Below are 25,554 nucleotides of genomic sequence, written 5' to 3' on the forward strand. Positions count from 1 at the left end.
GTAAAGGGAGTGCTGTATCGTCATTACCGGCTACCCTCGGGCAAAATGACCGAACAAGTGGTAGTACCACAAAGATTACGCCGCCAAGTGCTCGCTTTGGCACACGAAAGCCTTAGGTCAGGGCACCAAGGAATTAAGAGAACAATTGATCGGGTTCTGGAATCCTTCTACTGGCCAGGAGTCCAAGAAGCAGTGAGAAGATACGTACGCTCTTGTGACACTTGCCAGCGAACGTATCCTAAGAGCAAGATACGCCAGCTGAAAGTTGGTGACCGTGCCCTTATCCTGCTTCCAACGACGGCCAACAAACGGTCGATGCAATGGAAGGGGCCTTTCTTGGTCACAGGAAAGAAGAGCAACTTTGATTACTGGCTGGACTTGGGACATACCACAAAACTGTTCCATATTAACATGCTGAAGCGCTATGAAGAGCGTGAACCGTGGAGTTCCCCACAGTCAGCATCATGCATCGTGGTGGCGGAGGGCGAGACAGACACCCCTATACCTACCTTCACAACAAATGAGGGCCCAGGTAGAGAAGCAATCAAGCTTGGCGATGACCTTCAAGAAGATCAACATGCGGAACGTTGTGGGGCGGACTACATGAGTAGAATACAGGGGAAACTACAACCCTACGCCTCTAGATGTTTTTGTTACCCGAGCAGGGTTATGTCATCGTAATGCCATGCTGTTAGTGTTTGATGCTAGTTTCTTTGTTTCTGGTTTTCTTGGTATGCTTTCTTTGAATTAGTGTTTAACACTTCATTTAATGTTTTATCTGTATGCTCAGTGAACTGTGCCACTCTGTGAACTGTGCATTGAAACATTACAGTGCGTTCTTGTGAACGGACAATGACTATGTTGTGAACTATGTCGCGCACTGAGCAGCAGTTTTTCTTCAGAAAAACTTGTTAAAAAAGGGGCTTGTGTGATGTGTGGTGCGCGACATAGTGCCGTGATCGGGACAGCCGAGAGCAGACGACGCTGAGTGCACGCGCGCCGAGCTGGAAGGAGCAAAACGACGACGCCGAAGAGCGCCCGGCACGTGAACGCGCGGCGCAGGAAAAAGAACAAAAAGAAAAAAAAGCAACCAATTAGAAAAGACCACGGGACGTCGGGCAGCCAATCAGTAAATGCCAAATCGGCCATACCACAAGAAAAAGCGTGGTGCCCTGGCAGAAGGGGGGGCGACACGCAAGAGGACACGCAGGGAGACGCCGGGGAGACGCCAGGAGAGTCCCAGGAAGCGACGGCAGGAGGAGGTCAACCACCGGAGTGGGCGTTGAAGACGGGCCGTCGGGTTCCGGACCCGAGCCCACCAGGACTTCACCCGCCCGGGGCCTCCTGCCTACCTGTTCCTGTGCGTCGCCCGTCTACCTGAGCGTGCCGTCAGCTCCTCAAGGCCGGTGAGCTTTTGCGCCAGTGGGCAGGACGAGAACAGTCGGGCTTCGGGCCCGAGTTCTACGACAGCTGCCCGGCCCGAACGCCACCCCCGTCTGCCGTGCCGCCTGCTGCCCGAGGCCGGCGTTCGAGCTTCCGCGCCGTGGGCGAGAGGGGAGCAGTCGGGCTACGGGCCCGAGCTCTCTGCCCGGCCAGAACGCCACCGCCGTCCACCCAGCCGCCAGCGTTACCTCGCCTCGCCAGAGCTGGCGCGCTCCCGGCGCCCGGTCGGTCAACCTACGCCACGACCTTTGGTGAGACCGGCGCCAGTCCTTCTGCCAGCTCGTCGCCGCGTTGCCGCGTCGAGACTGCGACGCGTCCCCGCCCTCGTGGCAAGCCCGGACTCGCACCCTTGTTAAAGCCCTAAGTGTGCTCCTTACCGCAATGTTTTCTTGAATGTTTATTTTATGCATGCTTTCCGTTTCGTTCTATTTGCTTTACGCCTTTTTTATTTTTGATTAAAAGTATTTGTGTGTGTGTTCAAACCAACGGCTTTGTCCTCAATTGGGTTCTCGGAGGCTCCGCCTAAGAGAACCATTAAAACATTGAGAACACGAACCTTTGCACCCCATAAGTGGGGTCGTCACAGTTATAGTATTCTACCCAACGTTCGCTACGCACCTCGAGCACCTGTCAGCAGTCCTGGACGTTTTTCGTCGAGCCGGTCTGCAACTCAACGCATCAAAGTGCCAATTCGGCCGTCACCAGGTTACCGAACGGAGTGCAACCGGACAAAGGTAAGATCCATGCTGTTACGCACTTCCCTGTTCCGAAGTGTGTCAAGGATGTGCGCAGCTTCATCGGCCTTTATTCGTACTTCCGCTGTATCGTGAAAAATTTCACGGCCATAGCACGGCCACTAACCGAGGAGGACGAATAAACTTTTATTTTGGAAACAGTATTCCGGAGTAAGCCCCGGTTCTACTCTCGGTGGGAGGTCTCCTCATTCCAGGAACCCTCTGGCCTTCGCTGCCTCCTTGGCCCTGGCGACGAGGCGTCGTTGTTGTTCCAGGTCCTCGGAGACGAGCTTGGCCTCCCACGTTTCTATGAGGTATTCGCTTTGTCTGGCGTTGTAACAGTCGCTCGGTGAAGGCAATGCGTCTTTGTCTAGATGCCATGGACATTCAATGATCAGGTGCGCTAAGGTGTCCGGTACGACGCACATTGGACAGTGGTTTTCTTGTAGCGTTGGGTACAGTCTATGCATGATGATTCCGTGGATGTATTACTTTGCAGTCTTCTGAGTGTAGTGTTTTCTTCTTTGTTGAGCTTTGGGTGAGGTGGTGGGTAACCGAGCTTTTGAAAAAAAACGCCCCTTTCCAGCGGAGCGATAAGGATGCCTCTGCGTTATCGCGTCTAATCGACCTTCTCACAACGCCTCCCATTCTGGCCCATTTCGGTCCTTCTGCGCCTGCCGGAGTCCGTACTGATCATCATCATCATCATCATCAGCCTGATTACGCCCACTGCAGGGCAAAGGCCTCTCCCATACTTCTCCAACTACCCCGGTCATGTACTAATTGTGGCCATGTTGACCCTCCAAACTTCCTAATCTCATCTGCCCACCTAACTTTCTGTCGCCCCCTGCTACGCTTCCCTTCCCTCGGAATCCAGTCCGTAACCCTTAATGACCATCGGTTATCTTCCCTCCTCATTACATGTCCTGCCCATGCCCATTTCTTTTTCTTGATTTCAACTAAGATGTCATTAACGCGCGTTTGTTCCCTCACCCAATCTGCTCTTTTCTTATCCCTTAACGTTACACCTATCATTTTTCTTTCCATAGCTCGTTGCGTCGTCCTCAATTTAAGTAGAACCCTTTTCGTAAGCCTCCAGGTTTCTGCCCCGTACGTGAGTACTGGTAAGACACAGCTGTTATACACTTTTCTCTTGAGGGATAATGGCAACCTGCTGTTCATGATCTGCGAATGCCTGCCAAACGCACCCCAGCCCATTCTTATTCTTCTGATTATTTCACTCTCATGATCTGGATCAGCAGTCACTACCTGTCCTAAGTAGATGTATTCTCTTACCACTTCCAGTGCCTCGCTACCTATCGTAAACTGCTGTTCCCTTCCGAGACTGTTAAACATTACTTTAGTTTTCTGCAGATTCATTTTTAGTCCCACCCTTCTGCTCTGCCTCTCCAGATCAGTGAGCATGCATTGCAGTTGGTCCCCTGAGTTACTAAGCAAGGCAATATCATCAGCGAAGCGCAAGTTACTAAGGTATTCTCCATTTACTCTTATCCCCAATTCTTCCCAATCCAGGTCTCTGAATACCTCCTGTAAACACGCTGTGAATAGCATTGGAGAGATCGTATCTCCCTGCCTGACGCCTTTCTTTATTGGGATTTTGTTGCTTTCTTTATGGAGGAGTACAGTGGCTGTGGAGCCGCTATAGATATCTTTCAGTATTTTTACATACGGCTCGTCTATACCCTGATTCCGCAATGCCTCCATGACTGCTGAGGTTTCGACTGAATCAAACGCTTTCTCGTAATCAATGAAAGCTATATATAATGGTTGGTTATATTCCGCACATTTCTCTATCACCTGATTGATAGTGTGAATATGATCTATTGTTGAGTAGCCTTTACGGAATCCTGCCTGGTCCTTTGGTTGACGGAAGTCTAAGGTGTTCCGGATTCTATTTGCAATTACCTTAGTAAATACTTTGTAGGCAACGGACAGTAAGCTGATCGGTCTATAATTTTTCAAGTCTTTGTACTGATGCCAGCGGTCAAAGAATTCGCGCAGTACTGGCACAACGCCAGCGCGGCAACGAGCGTGTTAGGGCTTACGCCAGCAGGCTCCACTCACCCTCGGAGCGCAACTATTCCTTCACTGAGCGTGAGTGTCTGGCCCTAGTTTGCGCGGTTGCGAAGTTCCGCCCATACTTGTGTGGCAGACCCCTTTCCGTGTTCACAGACCATCATGTGCTTTGCTGGTTATGCTCACTGAAAAACCCTACATGAACACTTGGTCGCTCGGCCTTACGCCTCCAAAAGTATTCGTATTCTGTCACCTGCAAATCTGGCCGACTACACAAGGACGCTGACTGCTTGTCTCGCTACCCGGTATACGAGCCTGATGACGCCGACAGTTGCACCGCCAACGGCATTTTCTCTGTGTCTGCTTTCGCTAAAATCGCCGATTAGCAGTACCGAGACATATCGGTGCTAGCACTCATCGAGCGTCTGCGCTCTACACCTACCGACACATCCGTTCTCCGATATCTCCTCCAGGGCGGCATTCTGTACCGAAGGAACTTCCTCCCTGACGGATCTGATCTTCTTGTCGCGCCAAAACGTCTACAACAGACTGTGCTCTTTGAGATGCATGACACACCTTCTGCAGGACATCTTGGGGTTACCCACACGTACGACCGCGTCCGCCGCCGCTTCTATTGGCCTGGTCTCGCTCGCTTCGTCCGACGCTTGTTGCCGCCTGTGATACCTGCCAGCGTCGGAAAACACCTCAGGTGCTACCTGCCGGCTATCTGTAGCCGATCACCGTCCCTGTGGAACCGTTCTTTCGTGTTGGATTAGCCCTCCTTGGTCCCTTTCCCACGTCATCCTCTGTGAACAAATGGGTAGCCGTCAGAACTGATTACGCCACACAATACGCTATCACGCGGGGTCTCCCTACCAGTTGCGCCACTGACGTCATGAACTTTCTCTTGCGTGACATCTTGCTTCATGGCGCCACGCGACAGCTGCTTACTGATCGTGGTCGTAACTTCCTCTCGAAAGTTATCGCGGACATTGTGCGTTCCTGCTCCACTCAACACAAGCTGACTACCTCATACCATCCTCAAACCAATGGCCTGACAGAGCGGTTAAACCGTACTCTTACGGATATGCTGTCCAAGTACGTTTACAAGGACTACCACGACTAGGACATTGCCCTTCCTTACGTCACATTTGCGTATAATTCTTCCCCGCACGACACCGCCCGATTTGGTCCATTTTATCTACTGTACGGTCACGAACCGACCTTGCCTCTTGACACGGCACTTTTTCCTGCTGCGATCTCAACAAGCGAGTATGAGCGCGATGCCATCGCCATCGCCGACCATGCACGCCAGCTTGCCCTTACTCGACCGACGGCCTCGCAAACCACTCAGCAGCGTCAGTACAACGCCCACCACCGTGACGTACAGTTTTCTTCGCCTGGTGCGCTCGTGCTCCTGTGGCGCCCTCTCGTCACGTCGGACTTTCAAAAAAGCTCCTTTCGCGATACACTGGGCCCTACTGCGTGCTGCGCCAGGTGACGCCTGTGACGTACGAAATTGCTCCTGTGAGTTCAACTTCGTCCTTTACTCTGGCATCTACTGATGTGGTGCACGTCAGTAGGCTCAAGGCCTACTACGCTGCTTCCGAGTACGGCCTTTAGTCACACCGGGACGGAGCTTTTGCCGACGGGGGCTGTGCTACGGAACAGTATTTGCGATGACGAACAGGCGAGCAGTGTGATGACGACGGCGACGACGATTAGAGGCTAGCGTGGGCTGTTGCCGCTTGGCCAAGTGCGGCGTATTTCCTTGTAAATATGCTTGTATGTAGCTTTTTGTCTGCGTCTACCTACGTAACAATATCCTCAAGGAACACTGCGAAGAAGAAATTGAAAGTTTTAGCTACAGAATTCTGAAGATATCTCTGACAGCAGATGAGAAAAGAGATTTAGAGCATTACGACGAAAAAAAAGAGCCTAGAAAATTGGTTCAAAAACAAAGGAAAAAAGCAAGCTTTAATAAAAAAAACAACCTTCCAGCCAAACAGCCGCCACACGCCGACAAGGGGGACCTCGAGTTTAGAAGTATGAGACGTGACGGAAACTTCCACAAAGTTAAACCACTCAAATGTTGTATACATTTCAAAAACATTAAATAAAGAAGAAATAGGCGTACTCAGCAAAGGCCTAAGCTTTTGTCCCACGAACAACACAATAAATGAATTCGAACTTCACAAGGACCTCTCAGAGTTTTCCCGACGAATGCGTATCAGAAACTTTTTCGCAGACATACCAGACACCGGGCGACACCACTTAGAGCGCAATCCACTTGGACTCCCGAACCATAACAAGCCATAGAACTTGACATACACTTTAAAACTGTCACTAAAGAAATTATAAGCCAATCCAAGATATCTAAGCGACCTAAAAACATAACTGCGTCGGAGAGTCATATCATTTGAAATCTTAGTTGCCGGAATGACATTGTTATTAAGGAAGCACGAAGCTTACAGACAACTAAACAACCCAGAACTTTACCAACTAGATAACGATCCGACATTGTCCTACACAGTGACAATTACCAACAGGCTGAAATCACTTTTGCCTGATGAATTGACAACACAGTCAGAATACAAATTTCTTAAACCAAGCAACAAAACTGCCGGGCGTTTTTACCTCCTTCCAAAAATTCATAAAATTCCATCTACTGAACTATACACCGCTATTATCCCAGGTCGCCCGACAGCATCAAACAACACCCCGACAGAGAGCATCTCCACATTCCTTAACCATTACCTTGGTGACTTGGCAAAAGTACTTCCGTCATTTGTACAAGATACGCCCCACCTGCTGAGAATTATAGAGGACATTATACTAAAGGCACACTACCCCACAACACAATTCTCGCAACACTTGACGTCACGGCTCTGTACACCAACATTCCGATCCCTGATGGTTTATCTTCGATCAAATAAACGCTGTCTAAACAAAATGCACGACACTCTACTGAAGTCTACTTGTCTCTCCTTGAATTAGTTCTAACACATAATTACTTCGAATTTGAAGAGAGTTACTATCTACAGATACATGGTACAAGCATGGGTACGCCTTTTGCACCAACCTACGCGAACATATTTATGGGGATTCTAGAAACAGACTTCGTATCGGCGCTGCACTGACAAGCCCCACACATACTTACGATACATAGATGACATATTCATAATATGGGGGCATGGTCAAGAAAGTCTAGATAAATATGTAACATTTCTAAACACTTTTCATCCAACAATGAAGTTCACATCAGAATCCTCAATTGAGCGCATAAGGTTTCTGGACACAACAATATACATTGACAATGGGGCGCTAAAGACAACACTGTATAGGAAACCTTTGGACAAACAAGAGTACCTAGAATATACGAGCCACGATCCCAGACATTGCAAACAAGGCATCTTTAAAGGCCAAGCCACATGACTACGTCGCATTTGCGTTGAAAGTCAAGACTACATAGATAGACTCGGTCACCTTAAAGAAACCCTATCAAACAGCAACCACCCAAACAGTGACCTTCGAAAAGCCTACACCGCTGCAACTAAACTTGATCGAACCGAGGTTCTGAAGCCCCGCCCGAGGATCACAAGAACAACAACGCCTGTTCTTAGAACTAAATTCTGAAACTCCCTCCCAAGCGTGAATAACATCCTCAGCAAGTACTACCCAATTCTCACCAGCAAGCAGAAACTCAACAAGATGTGTCCCGACCCGCCCAGAGTATTCTACAGACGCAACACTAATTTTAAAGATATTCTTGTGCATGCCAGACAAAGGACAAAGAGGAAGTTGGGAACTAGTCCCTGTGGCCGCCCCAGGTGCTCTACATGCAAACATATCCAATCTACTACTACAGCAAAAAGTACAGCGTCGAATTACGCACGCAAGGTAAATTCGGCTTTCACCTGCACATCAAGCAACGTAGTCTACTGTGTAGAATGTGCCGCTCGTAGCAAACAATACATAGGTGAGACTGGACGACAAATTCATACAAGACTCAATGGTCACCGCGCGGACACAAAATACAATTTACCTGAAGCAGTAGCCAGTCACTTTAATGAACATGGCCATATATTTGACAAAGCAAGGCTCTATATGCTACAAACAAATTTTCGTTCACCTCGCGAAAGGAAATATACGAAATCATACCTAAAACACAAGTTTAATTGCCTACACCCGACGGGAATTAATTTGGCACATGGCAACCTAGAATTTTTAAAAGCAGTAACTCAAATCTGAAATTCTCATATTATCAACCAAGACACAAAACACATTATGCCGCCAGCTAACCTTACTTCTTCACCTCACCTATTCCTCCATTTCGAAAAACTTTTTTTCCTGCCTACTACTCAATTTAATATACTCTTTCATGTTTTTACGTTTATATCAACTGTACGACCCCCTTTTCCCAAGTACACTTGCCCCCGCCCGCTTCTGTGCACATCGCCCTCCTATTTATTATTCCGGTTTCGGTTCCCCCCCTCTCTTTTCATTTCTTGTCGGTCTTTTATATGTTTTTGAAACACCCTCAACAACATATTCTGAAGTCCCAGACGTCAGTATGCTTTTTTCAGCGCCTCTGACACACAGGGTATCGCCATTTCTGTATAGCACCGTAACGACACCTCCGTTGAGCGACTGGGGCTAACGTCCAGTGAAAGACCATGCCGCTGCCTTCCAGTTACCCCACCGCGTACTCCTTGTAGCCATCTTAACTACTTCAATATTACTCGACGCAGTGCTGCTATGCTACGCAAATCAGTCTTTCAACTCACGATTTTTTGTCTCTTGTGTTACTCACGCACTGACAGCCTGACCGGCTAATGCCACAAAAACATGCCGCCAATGGCACCTCTGAATGCTCCCTGACCTCTCGCTTCCCCAACGCCCTTCCATGCCCCCTTCTTCCCTTTTTTGTTCTTTCTCCTTTTATTATTTTTTCCTCTTGCTGCCTTGTTCCTTGTGCCCGCTTCTTTGGCTTGAGATCTTTTCTAAGAATAATAAAAGCGCTCCTCACCAGCCGCCTCACATACGGCACGCCGTACCTGGCTTTAAAGAACGCTGAAATAGAAAAGCTGAACTTCATGATAAGGAAGGCAATCACAGTCGCCCTGGGACTCCCCGCCATGGCCTCTACATCAGGTCTCCTTAAGATGGGCGTCCACAACACGTGGCAAGAGCTCGCCGAAGCGCACAAGAAGAGCCAGCTGGAACGACTCAAGCTCATGCCCACAGGGAGATCAGCACTCCGACACCTAAACTACAGCGAGACGTATGTCGCAGACACGGACAAGAAAGAGCGAATACCACTGGACGTTCGAGAGTGCATTTGCATCGTACGTGTCCCGCGCAACATGCATCCCATATATCACACGAGTAGAAGACAGGCTAGAGCCAACGCCATCAAACGAAGTTTCAAGCATGACCCGAATGCCCGCTACACCGAAGCGGCCAAGTATCCGCATCGAAACGCGTTCGCTCTGAGCGTCGTAGACTCCCAAGCCTCCGAGCTAGCATAGGCAACCATCAAGGCACGCAACCCGGAAACGGCTGAAGAAGCGGCAATCGCTCTCGCCACCACCACATGCACAGACGCAGCGGTTATATTCACCGACTCTCAGGCCGCCTGCAGAAGCTCCTTGAGGGGCCGCATCTCGGCCGATGCAATCAAGATACTAAAAACACGAAGCACTCCGCTCCCGTACACCTGCGTAACGTGGGTACCCGGACACGAGGGACTAGAGGGGAACGAAGCGGCCCACGCCGCTGCCCGCGAGCACGTCAGCCGGGCTCCCCTCTCCCCACGCGCTCTCGGACCCGTGACAGAAGAGGCGGAGGCCGTACCCACCACCTATTCGGCCATATTGCAACATTACAGGCTAGAGCGTCGAGTGTACCCTACACCGCACCCTAAACTCGACAGAGAAGGAAACCTAATCCTTAGACGCCTGCAAAGTAATACATACACGCACGGAACGATAATGCATCGCCTCTACCCGACGCTCCACGGCTACCTCTGCCAACTTTGCAACGTACCCGGCACTCTGGCACACTTGCTCCTGGAATGCCCGTGGCAGGAAGGCAGCGAAATACAACCAGAAACGCACGCAAAACGAGCATAGAAGCAAACAACCTATTCGAAATGTGGGAGGCCAAGCTAACCCTCGGTCACCTGGAAGACCAACGACAACTCGTCGCCAGGGCCAAGAGGGCAGTCGAAGCCAGAGGGTTCCTGGACTAAGGAGCCTTCCCACCTTAGGGTGATTCCCGGCCTCGCTCGGGACACTGTTTCGTTTAATAAACGTTTCTCTGTCTTTCTCTCTCCTCTTGGTGCCCCAGTTTCTTTTCCCCTTTTCTTTCTTTCTCCACGCCTTCCCACTCTATAGCTCACAGACGTCAGGCGACAGCGCTCATTACCTCTAAAGTCTCTTCCTTTATAACCAACCGCCACCGACAACACCCGCACGTGACGTCACTGCACTAACCCTTCAAAACTAACTTGCCGAGGATGACGAAGCCACCTTTGACGAAAATAGGACCTCTTATCGAAACGTCGGCCAGCCTTTCTGAGACACCTTATCCCTGTTGACAAACTTTGCGAAAAATTGATACTTTATACAAAATGTGGGATACAAAAATTGGCTAGAGCACTACTGCCTCGCCAAAACCTTTGAAACACAAGGGCCTAGAGGCATGTGCTATACGAAATAACTATCACAGCGGCATCCTCTGAATAGAGGAATGTATGGGGCTAATAACATGTAACACATGTTTCAGGAAACCTAGGACTGTGTTGGTGTCAAAGAGCGGTCCTGGGCCGAGGAACATTACAGGATGAGGGGGATGTGCTGCCGTTATGCTACGGGAAAATGTTTTTTTTTCTCTCAGATTCGACTTCTCGACACTCCAGGAGGACGTGGAGGACGGTCAGCCTCTCCCCACATCTACCAGACATTGGAGGTTCATTTCCAGTGAGTAAAAATTTATGGGTGCCAAATGTGTGGCCTATCCTAAGACGACAAAATAGGACATCTATTCGGCGTGAATTTGCTGCAGAAGGCCAGAAACATAATTGCGGCTTTATTACATGCAGCTTATTATTTGTTTCCACGTCCCACAAGCGTTGCCAGTAGTCTCGCAGGTTCCTGCGCAAGAAGGGCCTCAGATCTGTAACGGTGACTGCAGCTGTAAGATTTACAAAATGAGATGGGATTGACGTGGCCATCTGGTCCGCCAGAACGTTACCTTCGATGCCTCCATGACCCGCCACCCAGCATATAATGACATGCTGGTTAGATATATACGCTTTACACAGGAGAGAATAGAGTTCATTAATTACTGTATTTTTGTGCTTACAGAATGATATCAAGGGCTTCACAACACTTATGGAGTTCGTATATATAACTGATTTCTTGATTTTTGTTTTCCTTATATGCTTAACAGCCGACATTAGTGTGTAGGTCTCAGCCGTAAAGATACTTGTTTCCGGATGAATTACATCGGAGAAGGATGGACAGACGGCTGCATAGGACACCACGTCGTGACTTCGATGCGTCTGTGTGGAACTCCATGCAGGAGTGCTTGTACTGCAGTTCCAGGAAATGATTTGGATTTCGATCTCTGGAGCGTGCTTTGTAACATGTAGGAAAGATATATCACATTGTATCAGCTGCCACTCCCAAGGCGGTAGCAGCTTAGCTGGAGGCATTAAGCGATGTTTGAGGAGTGGGACATCCATTTTAACACTAAGCTTCCTCACACGCAGTAAAAAGCGCTGTCCTACAGAGGCACGGTTACGAAAGAGTGTTGCATATGTCATATCGTTAACGGTATTAAAACAAGGATGTTAATGATTAGAGTGAACTTTCAGAAAATATGTTTGACTGATGTATGTTCTCTGCAGATGGAGTGACCACTCATTTGATGCTATATATAAACTTTCAATGGAACTTGTTCTGAAAGCGCCAGTGGCCAGTGGGATCCCTAGATGGTGGACCGGATCTAGCATTTTAAGGCGCTTGCGGTGGCAGAATGATAAATCACGGCACCGTAGTCCAATGAATGAATGTGTGTTGTTTAGTGGCGCAAGGGCCAGGAATGCCAAAGAGCGACAAGACAGTGTTATGAATTTTTCGGTGGAATGATGACTTCTGTGAAGTTGATGTGACGTGGCTGTAAAGGGGCGTAAAAATAGTCGCTGTAGAGTGCGTAAAATCTACGTGCAATAAGATTATGGCGATGACTAATGATGAGTACTATGAGCCTTACACTGCATTGCGGAAGAATGATGTGACATACAGAACATGTAAGATGCAAAAATTAGCTACAGCACAAGTGCTTCATCAGAGCTCTTGAAACACAAGGGCCCGGAGGTATGTCATCTACAGTATGACTATCCCAGCGGCATCCTTTGAAGAGAGGAAGCGCTACGAATATATGGGAATAATAACCAGTAAGACCACATCTCTGAGGAAACCTAGGACTGTGTCTGTATTAAAAAGCGGTTCTGCACCTAGAAACATTGTAGGAAGAAGAGGAATTTGCTGCCGGTATGCTAAGGAAAAATGTCTCTTTCTCCCAGATTCGGCCTCCCGACACTCCAGGAGGACGTGGAGTACGGTCAGCCTCTCCCCGCATGTACCACAGATTGGAGGCTCATTTCCGGTGAGTAGACAATTATGGGTGCCAAATATGTGTCCTATTCTGAGACGACGGAATAGGACATCTGTTCGGCGCAATTTTGTAGTAGAGGGCCAGAATCCCAACTGTGGTTTTATCAGGTGGAGCTTATTATCCGTTTCCGCGGTCCACATGCGTTGCCGGTGGTCTCGCAGCCTCTTTCCAAAGAAAGGCCTCATATCTGTGACAGGCACCTCAGCGGTAGGGTTAACAGCTTGTGATGCGATTGACGTGGCCATCTCGTCCGCCTGAACGTTACCTTCGATGCTATTATGGCCAGGCACCCAGCATATGATGATATGCTGGTTAGATATGTACGCTTTACACAAGAAGGAATAGAGTTCATGAAGTACTGGATTTTTGCGTGTATATAATGACATCAGGCCTTGACGACGCTTAGGGAGTCTGTATATATCGCTGATTTTTGATGTTTTGATTTTCTGATATTGTCACGTGGTGGTGACGTTGAAGAACACAGTAGCAATACTGTGAATGACAAAACTAACTTTTATTGGGCGAACCTGTGCCCATAAAACAGGCTACAATTAGAGCACAACGATAACGGCGAACACGGTCGGTGATCGTCGAAAATTTGATCAGTGGGTCAAGCGCGTCAGCTTTTATAGATCAGTCGTCGAATGTTCCAGAGTAACCGCTGGGGCCCGCGTGTCTTCCACGAAGTTCTACACTATTGGCGTCGCGCATACATGCAATCAGATTACACAAGTTGCGGTGAAAGACAGTGGACGGAACCATCGATAACATTCCAGAAACTTCTTTTACATGCAGGCGCGTCCCGCGCTGTGCATGTAAAAGAACACACATTTGTAACATTTGTTAGGCGGTGAGAAGTGGTCACCCGATAAAGAAGTACACGTGTCAATATGCTTCGCAGCAGACAGTATTGCGTAGGCCTCAGCCGTAAAGATGCTTGTTTCCGGATGCAGTACATCGGATTCTGAGAAGGATGGGCCGACGGCAGCATAGAACACCCCGGCATTTGGCTTCGAAGCGTCTGTGTAGAACTCTGCGCAGCAGTGCTTCTGCTGGAGTTCTAGGAAATGAATTCGGATTTCAATCTCTGGTGCGTGTTTTGTTACTTCTAAAAAGGATATGTCACATTCTATCCCCTGCCAGTCCCAAGGTGGTAACAGCTTCGTTGGATGCATTAGGCGAAGCTCGAGAAGTGGGACATGCATTTCATCACTAAGCTCCCTCACATGAAACCAGAAAGGCTGTCTTACAGAGGGACGATTATGGAAAAGTGTAGTACACGTCATATCGTTAACAGTGTTAAAACATGGATGTTGATGATTGGAGTGTATTTTCAGGAAATATGTAAGGCTGATGTAAGTTCTCTGTAGATGGAGTGACCATTCGTTTGATTCCCCGTATAAGCTTTCAATAGGGCTTGTCCTAAAAGCGCCAGTGGCTACGCGGATACCTAGATGGTGGACAGGATCTAGAATCTTTAGTGCGGTCGGAGCGGCAGAGTTGTATACGACGTCACGATAGTCCAATCGTGATCGAATTAGGCTCTTATAAACATATCATCAGACACCTCCTGCTGCTACCCCATGTTGTGTGGGATAGAATGTCAAGTAAGTTCATTGTCCTTAGACATTCTTCTGTAAGATATTTAATGTGCTGAATAAAACTAAGCTTGGAGTCAAGTATAATACCTAGAAATTTGTGTTCTTTGTTGATAGGTATTTGATGTCCACACAGTTGAACACAAGGATCTGGAACCAGGCCTCTCCTAGTAAAAAGAACACAAGAACTTTTGTGAGGGTTGATTTTAAATCCGTTTTTGTCTGCCCACTTGGAAACCTTGTTCAAGTCCTGCTGCACCAATCTCTCGCATACTGCCAGGTTACAGGATTTGAAGCCGATTTGACTGTCGTCCACGTAGATGGAATAAAGAATGGCAGGTGGTAATGAAGCACGACGCGTGTTCATCTTCACGATAAAGAGCGTACAACTAAGCACGCCTCCCTGGGTACACCTGTTTCTTGTGTGAAAGGTCGCGACAATACGTTACCGTTTTTCACGCGGAAAATACGATTCAACAAATAGCTTTCAATTATTTTCAGCATATTTCCACAGATGCCCATTTCCGACAAGTCTAGCAAGATCCCGCAACGCCATGTTGTATCATACGCCTTCCATGTCAAGGGATATTGATAAGAAAAACTGTTTATGTACAAATGAATCACGAATATATCCTTTAATGCTTACAAGATTATCTGTTGTCGACCGGCCTTCTCTGAAGCCACACTCATAGGGATCTAGTATATTGTTGAGTTCAAGGAAACGTATGCGTCTTCGATTAATCATTTTTTCAAAAAGCTTACACAGGCAGCTTGCAAGAGCTGTCGGGCGATAGCTTACCGCCAGAGATGGGTCTTTCCCCTGCTTCAAAACAAGGACCCCAGTTGCTTCTTTCCATGTGTGTGGAAAGTATCCGACAGCCATAATTGTGTTGAAAAGTGCGAGTAGTGTAACTTGCGTGTAATTGTGTAAGTTTTTGATCATTTCATACCAGATTCTGTCAGATCCCGGTGCAGCGCACTTGCATGCGCTAAAGGCAGCTCTCACCTCGGCATTACTAAAAGGATGGTTGCAAGGTTCATTCTGTCGACATTTTCTTATTAATGTCTTACATTCTTCTATTTGCTTATATTTGAGAAAGGATTGTGAATAATTGGTTGAACTTGACAAGCTCTCAACATGCTCCCTAGTCTGACTAGTCTTGCAGGGTATAGCCTTGTGTGTTTACCACAGGGGGTGAACATGTTTGTCGCCCTCTTATCCGATTAACTCTGTTCCACACTTTGGCCTCAACTGTATACGAGTTGATGCCCGATTAAAACTTCTGCCAACCCTCTCTTCTGGCCTTTCGGTGCGTTCTCCTGCCTTGGGACTTTGCTTTCTTAAAGTTAACAAGATTCTCCGCAGTGGGAGAGGCGCGTAGCAACCCCCACGCTTTGCTCTGTTTCCTACGAGTGATCGTACATTCGTCGTTCCACCCCGGGACACGCTGTTTGCATGCCAAGCCATTTACTTCTGATATGCATTTAGATGCGACATCTATAATGCAGTCTGTAAAATACTCCACTGCAGCATCAATTCCTAACGAGGACACGTCCCATGAGATACTAGTGAGAGTTCGGAATTTCTCCCAGTCAGCTGTATCAATCTTCCACCTAGGAGTCTGTGGTGGATATTCGTTTTCTTCAGGTGTTCTTAGCAGTATGGGGAAGTGGTCGCTTCCGTAGGGATTGTTCGTAACTTCCCATTCAAGTTCAGGCAGTATAGATGGAGAAACTAGCCTAAGATCAATTGAAGAAAAGGTTCTGTTTGCAAGACAGTAATATGTGGGTTCCTTCTTATTCAGCAGACACTCACCGTATGAAAAAAGGAACTGTTCAACTAGACGACCTCGCGCATATATACGAGAGTCGCCCCACAGGCAGCTGTGTGCATTGAAATCGCCAAGAACAACATAAGGTTCTGGCAATTGATCTATAAAGGGCTGATATTCATGTTTCTTTAATTGGCAATGGGGGGTATGTAAATCGGGCAAAGGGTGATCAGTTTGTTTAGGAGAACAACTCTAACCGCCACTGCTTCAAGGGGCGTGTGTAGCTGCAAATGTTGACACGCTATGCTTTTATGAATAACGATGGCAACACCGCCCGATGATGCGAAAGCATGATCGCGATCTTTGCGAAACGCAACATACTGTAGGAGGAAGTTTGTGTGTTTCAATTTTAAGTGTGTTTCCTGTAAACACAGCATTTTCGGATTGTGTTTGCGGATAAGATCTTGCACATGATCAAGGTTTCTAAGAAGACCTCTGACGTTCCATTGAATCATTTCTGTACCCATATTTAAAGTAAATTAACGCTCTGTATACAAAAACAGAAGTGATGCCTTAGATTACAGAGCTCTTTCAAGGCCCTGTAACGGGGATTTTGCCCTTTTTGGAGCGTTCGAAGGAGCCTCGCCGCCCCTTAGGCGCTTGGTGCGCCGTTAGGATAGGTGCAGTGTCCATTGCCTCTTGTGAGGCGCCGGACACGATATCCTTCGCGCTCTTGCGAGCGAGAAGTTTCCTGAAAGAGTCCCGCCTCGGAGGGCAAGACCCCTGCGCCCTCCAGCGCGGAGGTCGATGGGGCTGCCTGTGGGATTGGGCTACGCCGGCTATTGCCAGCGCTGGAAGGGGCCGGGGACGCTGGGGCAGCCTTGGCTGCGCCCACCTTTGGGATCGATGGTCCCTTCTGCTTGGTTAGCGTAGCAGCGCTAGCTGCAACCGCCGCGGGGGCAGATGGCGTAACTGCGGACTCACTGCTTGTGGGTCGGACAGCCGCCGGAAGCCGTTGTGTCTCTGCCCCCTGAAGCGTCCCATCGTCAAAGGTTTTCTTGCACAGGTATGAAACCCCCCTGCGTGCCTCCTTGAATGATATATTCTCTTTTACTTTGACCGTTACAATTTCTTTTTCATTTTTCCAGGATGGGCACGGCCGCGAGTACGCGGCGTGCTCCGCATCACAGTTTACACAGTGGAGAGCGTTCTCACAGGCTTTCGTTAAAACATGATGCAATAAAAACATAACCATGTCACCAGAGCTTCAAGAGAGCCCTTGAATACAGGGTTGTTAGTCATGTGCTAAAAGTTGCCTGGCAAAATGATTTTCAGGGTGTCGGTTGCGGCTGAAAAATCTAAGGCTGTTTGCAGATTAGGAAGGGGTTCATCGCTAAGAGAAAATGCAGGGTGAAGGGATATATTCTCGCGAAATGTAGAAGGGAAATACCGGGAGACTATTGCCGCACCTAATACAAGTTGGAGGATCACAGCCAGTCAAGAGATAAGAGTGAGAACCGTTTGCGTGGCCTATCCTTAATCGGCAAAGAAGTACTTCCTTGCACCGTGCTGTTTTCCTATTTATCCAGTTCCCAAGTTTCCGTTTTACAATATGAAGCTTATTCATTGCTTGTGTATCCCGCTCGCCTTGGCAATTATTCCTCAATTTACGGCGCAGAAAAGGCTTTAGGTCTGTGGCAGAGATGGGGGTATCTCTATGTTTGTCGCTAAAACTCACTGACGTAGCCATTTTGTCAGCAGCCACATTGCCTTCTATACCCCTGTGGCCTGGCATGCAGCATTAGACGATCACTTGGTTGCACATATTTGCAGAGCACAACAACCCAAATAGTTCATTCAAAACGGAGTTCGTGTGTTTTCGTAAGCTAATTAGGGCTCTACTGCTTTTTGTGAGCCTTATGTGTTCGATACCCTTAAGTATTGCGTATGCTTCCGTTGTAAAGATACTGGTGAGGCTCCAGGTGTTGGAAATGAGGGTCCCAGAGCTACGTAAGCAACACCAGCAGGAGGCTTCGAAGCATCTGTGTAAAATTCATCACAGGAGTACTTCTGCTTAAGTTCCAGAAAATGAAATATATGTGTGCCTCCGGGTCTCGTTTCAATATTTCCAAGAAAGAGATGTCATATTGGATAGTCTACCACTCCCAAGGCGGTGGAAGCCATGTAGCAGCCATTAGGACATTGTGTAAAAGAGGAACTCCTGTTTCTTCTGAGAGTGCTTCCAACCGGAGGGACAGAGGAAGCCTAGTGGCTCGGCGGTTACGAAACAGCCTAGCAGTGGACCAGTCACAGATAGTATAATTACAACGATGTTTAATATCTGAGTTAACTTTCAGGGCGTAGGAGAAAGTTAAATATGTCCTTTGGTAGTGCAATGACCATTCGTTAGATTCTAGGGCCAGCAGAATTGTAGACTATTGCTCCGTAGTCAAGCCGTGTTGGTATTAGACTGTTGTACAGCTTTAAAAGGCATCTCCTGTCGCTTCCCCAAGATGTGCGTGACAAGAGCTTCAGCTCGTTTATAGTCTTGAGGCACTTTGCCTTAAGATACTTCAGGTGTGGTAAAAAAGATAGCTTAATGACTAAAAGGATCCCTAGAAATTTGTGTTCATGACTCACAGATAGCCGTTGTCCATTTAGATCTATTGCGGGGTCCGCCAGTACGCCTCTGTTGTTAGAGGAGAGGATGCATGTACTTTTTAGAAGGTTTCGCTTAAAACCGTTTTTGTCTACCCACTTAGAAAATTTATTTCTGCAAAGCTGTACTTGTCGCTCGCAGATGCTTAGATTACATCATTTGTAGCCTATCTGGATGTCATCCACATATACAAAATAAAACATAGTACGTGATATGACAGTCTTGATTGAGTGCATTTTGACAGTAAAAAGAGCGCAACTCAGCACACCACCTTGTGGAACACCAGCCACTTGCGCAAATGGACGAGACAGAACGTTACTAACTCTAACGCGGAACGTGCGATTAGAGAGGTAACTCTGTATCACGTTCCGCAAGTTGCCTCAAACTGCCATTTCAGACAGATCACGCAGGATTCCAAAGCGCCAGGTTGTGTCGTATGCCTCTTCCATATCTAAAGATACGGACAAGAAAAACTGTTTGTGGACAAAGGCATCACGGATATTTGTCTCGATGCGGACAAGGTGATCTGTTGTGGATCTACCCTCCCTAAAACCACACTGTAAGGGATCGAGTGCCTTGTTCAATTCAATAAAATGGATGAGGCGACGGTTAATCATTTTCTCAAATAGTTTGCCTAGACTACTTCTCAGAGCTATAGGCCTATAACTGTTCGGTGAGGAAGGGTCCTTGCCCTCTTTGAGAATTGGGATTACGATTGCTTCTTTCCAGACTGAAGGAATGTAGCCGGCAGAGAACATGGAATTGAAGAGTGACAGTAGTGTTTTTTGGGTTTCAGGGCGTAAGTGTCTGATCATCTCATACATTATTTTGTTACTTCCTGGAGCGGACTTGTTGCGACAGTTTAGTGAAGCCTGGAACTGAGCCATTCTAAATGGACGATTGTATACCTCATTGGATGTGCCTTTCCGACCCAGAGTCAGCTGCTCTGCTTGTCGCTGGTATTTTAGGAATGTATCTGTGTAATGAGATGTACCGGAAATGTGCTCGATATATGCTCCTAGACAATCAGCCTGGTCCTCAAGGGCATCTCCTTGCGTCTTTAGTAATGGTGGAGGGTGAGTTTCGCGGCCTTTTATTTTGTTTACCCTGTTCCAGGCTTTTCTTTCGTCTGCATAAGAAATAATGCCGGAAATGTATTTTTGCCGACTGTCCCTTTTGGCACGGCGGCACGCTTCTACCTTCTGATTTTGTTTTCTTAATGCTGATAAGCTTTTCTGTAGTCGGAGAGTCACGGAGCTGATTGCAAGCCGTGTTCTGTTTCTTTCGCGCTCCCTTACTATAATTGTTCCACCAGGGAACACGTCGTTTGATGGGCGATGCATTTGTTAGCGGGATACATATTGACGCTACGTCGACAATAAATGCAGTTAGGTATCACACTTCATCGTCAATAGTAAGCGCACGAATATCATCCCAGGTCATGTATGTCAGCTCTCTGTATCGCTGCCAGTTCGCTGAGTCAGCTTTCCACTGAGGCGTGTGTGGAGAACACTCGTACCGCTTCCTTAATTTTAAAACAATCGGGAAATGATCACTTCCCGTATGGATTCTTATGTACTTTCCATTCCAAGTACGGCACGGCTGTATTTGAAACAATGGCTAAATCTATAGATGAAAATGTCTTGTTTGCAACACTGTAAAAAGTTGGCTCCTTCTTATATAGCAAACACGCACGTGTACTTAGGAGGAAGTTTTCAATCAGACGCCCTCTGGCATCACATTGAGAGTCACCCCACAAGGTACGATGAGCATTAAGGTCTCCAACGACAATGTATGGTTCCGGGAGTTGCGCAATAAAGCTTTCAAATTCAGTTTTGGAAAATTGACAGTAGGGAGGAATGTATAAAGATGCGATTGTCAGCAGCTTACTAAAAAGCACTGCTCTGACAGCAACTGCCTCTAGGGGCGTTTTAAGCTGTAAATGCGGGCAAGCAACGCTCTTATCTACTATTATTGCCACACCGCCCGACGAGGCCAGGGCCTCGTTGCGGTCTTTTCGGAAAATGGCATACTGGCGGAGAAAGTTTGTTTCTGAAGGTTTAAGATGTGTTTCTTGGACACACAGCAGCTTTGGAGTGTACCTATGTAAAAGTTCCTTAATGATGTCTAGATTATGGAGCAAACCCCTGACATTCCACTGTAATATCTGTGTGTCCATATTCTATGTGTTTTGTGCTGTGTCTAAGAGATATACATCAGATTACCTCATGAGACCTTTCCAGGCCCCATGATACGAGATCTCACTTTCTTGAATGAATGAATGCTTGATCTTTAATGGCGCAAGGTCCAAGTACGGCGAAAGAGCGCCATATCAGTGGTAATGAGTTCGCAGTGTAGTATGAATTCTATGAAGTTGGTGTGACGTGGCTGTAAAGGGCCCTTAAAAATAGTCGCTCTAAAGTGCGTAAAATCTGTACATTCAGATTATGGCGATGACGTATGACGTCTACTATGAACATTAAGATGCATTTAAGAAAAATGATACGATGTGTAAAAATATATCAGGTTATAAGATATGCTAAAGCACTACTGCCTCCTTAGAACCCCTGAAACAGAAGGGCCTGGAGGCATGTGCTATGCAAACCAATTATCACAGCCTCATCCTCTGGAGCTAGGATGCTCTACGAATTTAATGGGCTTATAACGTGTAGAACGACATTTAAGGAAGTTGAGGACTGCCTTGGTGTTAGAAAGTGGTTCCTTACCAAGAAACATAGCCGGATGTAGAGGGATGTAATAACGGTATGCAAGCGGAAAATGTTTCTTTCTCTCAGTTTCCTCTTCCCGGCACTCCAGGAGCACGTGGAGGACGGTCAGCCTCTCACCACATCTGCCCCAGGTTGCAGGTTCACTTCCCGTAAGTAGAAAATGATGGGTACCAAATGTTTGTCCTATTCTGAGACGACAGAATAGGACATCTGTTCGCCGTGATATTGTTGCGGAGGGCCAAGAACCCAACTGTGGCTTTATCACATGCAGTTTGTTATTTATTTCTGCGTCCCACATGCGTTGCCAGTGGTTGCGAAGTTTCTTTCGTATGTAAGGTTTCAGATCTGTGAGAGGCACCGAAGCAGTAGTATTGACAGCTGGGGATGTAATTGAAGTGGCCATCTGGTCTGCCAGAACGTTACTTTCAATTCCCCTACGGCCAGGCACCCAGCATATAATGATATGCTGGTTAGATAGATAAGCTTTGCACAGGTCGGAATAGACCTCAGTAAGTACGGGATGTATATGTTTGCAGAGTGACATTAAGACCTTCACCACACTTAGGGAGTCTGTATATATAGCAACTTTTTGGAGTTTTGATTTCCTTATATGCTTTACAGCCGACAATAATGCGTAGGCCTCTGCCGTAACAATGCTTGTTTCTGGATGTAGTACATCGGATTCTGAGAACGATGGACCGACTGCTGCATAGGACACTCCGGCATGTGACGTGGAAGCGTCTGTGTAGAACTCTGCGCACGAGTGCTTGTACTAAAGTTCTAGGAAATGCGTTCGGATTTCGACCTATGGAGCATGCTTTGAAACTTTTAGAAAGGTACGTCACATTCTACCACCTGCCAGTCCCAAGGGGGTAATAGCTTGGTTAGGCGCATTAAGTGATGCTCGAGGAGTAGGACATGCATTTCATTGCTAAGCTCCTTCACACGCAGCGAGAAAGGTGGTCTTATAGAGGGACGATTGAGGAAAACTGTAGCACACGTCATATCGGTAACGGTATTAAAACATGGATGTTCAAGATTAGAGTGCACTTTAAGTAAATATGTAAAGCTGATGTGTAATCTCTGTAGGTGGAGCGACCACTCATTCGATTCGGCATATAAGCTTTCGATCGGGCTTGTTCTGAAAGCGCCAGTGGCTAAGCAGATACCTAGATGGTGGACAGGATACAGCATCCATAGCGCGTTCCGGGTGGCAGAGTTATACGCTACGGCACCATAATCCAATCGTGACCGAATTAGGCTCTTGTAGAGATTCATTAGACACTTCCTGTCGCTACCCCATGTAGTCTGGGATAGAAGTTTCATTAAGTTCATTGCTTTTAGACCTTTTTTTCTTTCAGGCATTTGATGTGCGGAATGAAAGTGAGTCTATAGTCTAGTATAATACCTAGGAATTTTTTCACTTTGTTGATAGGCATTTGTTGTCCACACAGTTCTAAGCAAGGTTCCGGGACCAGGCCTGTCTTTCTTGTAAAAAGAACACAAGAACTTTTGTTAGGATTGATTTTAAATCCATTTTTCTCTGCCCACTTTGACACTTTGTTCAAGCCATGCTGTACCTGTCTCTCGCACACTGCGAGGTTACAGGATTTGAAGGCTATTTGAATGTCGTCCACGTAGACAGAATAAAAGATGGTCGGTGGTAATGAAGCACGAAGCGTGTTCATCTTCACGATAAAGAGCGTGCAGCTGAACACGCCTCTCTGGGGTACACCAGTTTCTTGTGTAAAAGGACGTGACAGTACATTGCCGACTTTTACCCGAAATGTAGGATTAGACAAATAGCTTTCTATTAGGTTTAGCATATTACCATGGATGCCCATTTCTGACAAGTCTCTCAAGATTCCGTAACACCACGTTGTGTCGTACGCCTTCTCTACATCGAGGAATATGGATAAGAAAAACTGTTTGTGTACAAATGCATCACGGATATTTCCTTCAATACGTACAAGATGATCAGTTGTGGAGCGCCCTTCTCTGAAGCCACATTGATAGGGATCAAGCATTTTGCCGAGTTCAGGGAAATGAATGAGTCGCCGAATAACCATTTTTTCATATACTTTACAAAGGCAACTTGTGAGGTCTTTCGGGCGGTGACTTGTAACTAAAGAAGGGTCTTTGCCTTGTTTGAAAACAGGGACCACAATGGCTTCTTTCCATGCAGTTGGAATGTATCCTACAGCCCAAATGGTGTTCAATATTACGAGTAGAGTTACTTGGGTGTCGTTTTGTAAGTTCTTTATCATTTCATACATGATTCTGTCAGATCCCGGTGCAGAGCTCTTGCATGCACTCAAGGCGGCTCTCAACTCGGCAATACTAAAAGGACAGTTGTACGGTTCATTCTCTCGACATTTTCTTATGAATGGCTTACATTCTTCTATTTGCTTATATTTGAGAAAGAATTGCGAATAATGTGTTGAACTTGACACGTTCTCAAAGTGCTCCCCAAGTGACTCTGCCTGATCTTTCAGTGTGTCGCCCTGTGTATTTACTAAAGGGAGTGAATATGTTTGTCGCCCTCTTATCCTTTTAACCTTTTTCTAGAATTTGGCCTCATCTGTAAACAAGTTGATACTCAATAAAAACTTCTGCCAATTTTCTCTTTTGGCTTGTCGGCGTGTTTCCCCTGCCTTGGTACTTTACTTTCTTAATGTTGATGAGATTCTCTGCAGTGGCAGAAGCGCGTAGCGACCCCCACGCTTTGTTCTGTTTCCTACGAGCGATTCTACATTCGTTGTTCCACCACGGGACACGCCGTCTGCCTGCCAAGCCACTTACTTCCGACATGCATTTAGATGCGGCATCTATAATGAAGGCTGTATAGTACTGCACGGCAGCATCAATTACTAAAGAAGACATGTCATCCCATGAGATACTAGTGAAAGTTCGGAATTTCTCCCAGTCGGCTATATCAATCTTCCACTTAGGAGCCTGTGGGGGATATTTGTTTTCTTTATATGCTCTTAGCAGTATGGCGAAGTGGTCGCTCCCGTAAGGATTGTTCGTAACTTCCCATTCGAGTTCAGGCAGTATAGATAGGGAAACTGTGCTGAAATCAATTGAAGAAAAGGTTTTGTTTGCAAGACAGTAATATGTCGGTTTCTTCTTATTCAGAAGGCACGCACTAGAAGAAAGGAACTGTTGAACAAGACGACCACGCTCATCTATACAAGAGTCGCCCGACAGGCAGCTGTGCGCATTGAAATCGCCAAGAACAATATAAGGTTCTGGCAATTCATCTATAAAGGACTGAAATTTATGTTTGTTTAATTTGTAATGTGGGGGTACGTAAAGCGAGCAAATGGTGATGAGTTTATCTAGGAGAACAGCTCGAACCGCCACTGCTTTAAGAGGTGTTCGTAGCTGTAAAAGTTGACATGCAATGCTTTTATGGATAACAATGGCAACACCACCCAGTGATGCGACAGCATCATCGCGATCTTTGCGAAACGTTATATACTGTCGGAGAAAGTTTGTGCGTTTGGATTGTAGGTGTGTTTCCTGTAAACACAGCACTTTTGTATTGTATTCGTGTGTGAGTTCTTGTACATCATCAAGGTTTCTAAGTACACCTCTGACGTTCCATTGAATAACTTGTGTTTCAATATTATAAGCAAATAGGTGCTGTGTGTACAAAAACAGAAGTATTAATTACAGAGATTACAGAGATTAGATTACAGAGCTCTTTCAAGCCCCTGTAACGGGGGTTTTGTCCTTACTGGAGCGTTCGAGGGAGCCTCGCCGCTCCTTAAGCGCTTGAAGCACCTTGAGGATAGGTGTAGTGTCTATTGCCTGTTGAGGGGCGCCGGACACGCGCTCTTGCGAGCGAGAAGTTTTCCGAGAGAGTCCCGCCTCGGAAGACAAGACCCCTGC

At 47.0% G+C, this 25,554-nt stretch overlaps 1 protein-coding gene across 1 annotated transcript in view; it reads right to left on the bottom strand.

Annotated features, from left to right (window-relative positions):
- Window positions 1-9,843: 9,843 nt before the first annotated feature.
- The window catches only part of LOC140215885 (uncharacterized), a 40,121-nt gene continuing 24,410 nt past the window's right edge, over window positions 9,844-25,554 (bottom strand). Inside the window, exon 3 of the mRNA XM_072286231.1 lies at window positions 9,844-9,933. Coding sequence (XP_072142332.1) covers window positions 9,844-9,933 — 90 coding nt within the window. The remainder of the gene's footprint in view (window positions 9,934-25,554) is intronic.

This window comes from Dermacentor andersoni, chromosome 2 (assembly GCF_023375885.2).
Source record: "Dermacentor andersoni chromosome 2, qqDerAnde1_hic_scaffold, whole genome shotgun sequence".
NCBI lineage: Eukaryota > Metazoa > Arthropoda > Arachnida > Ixodida > Ixodidae > Dermacentor > Dermacentor andersoni.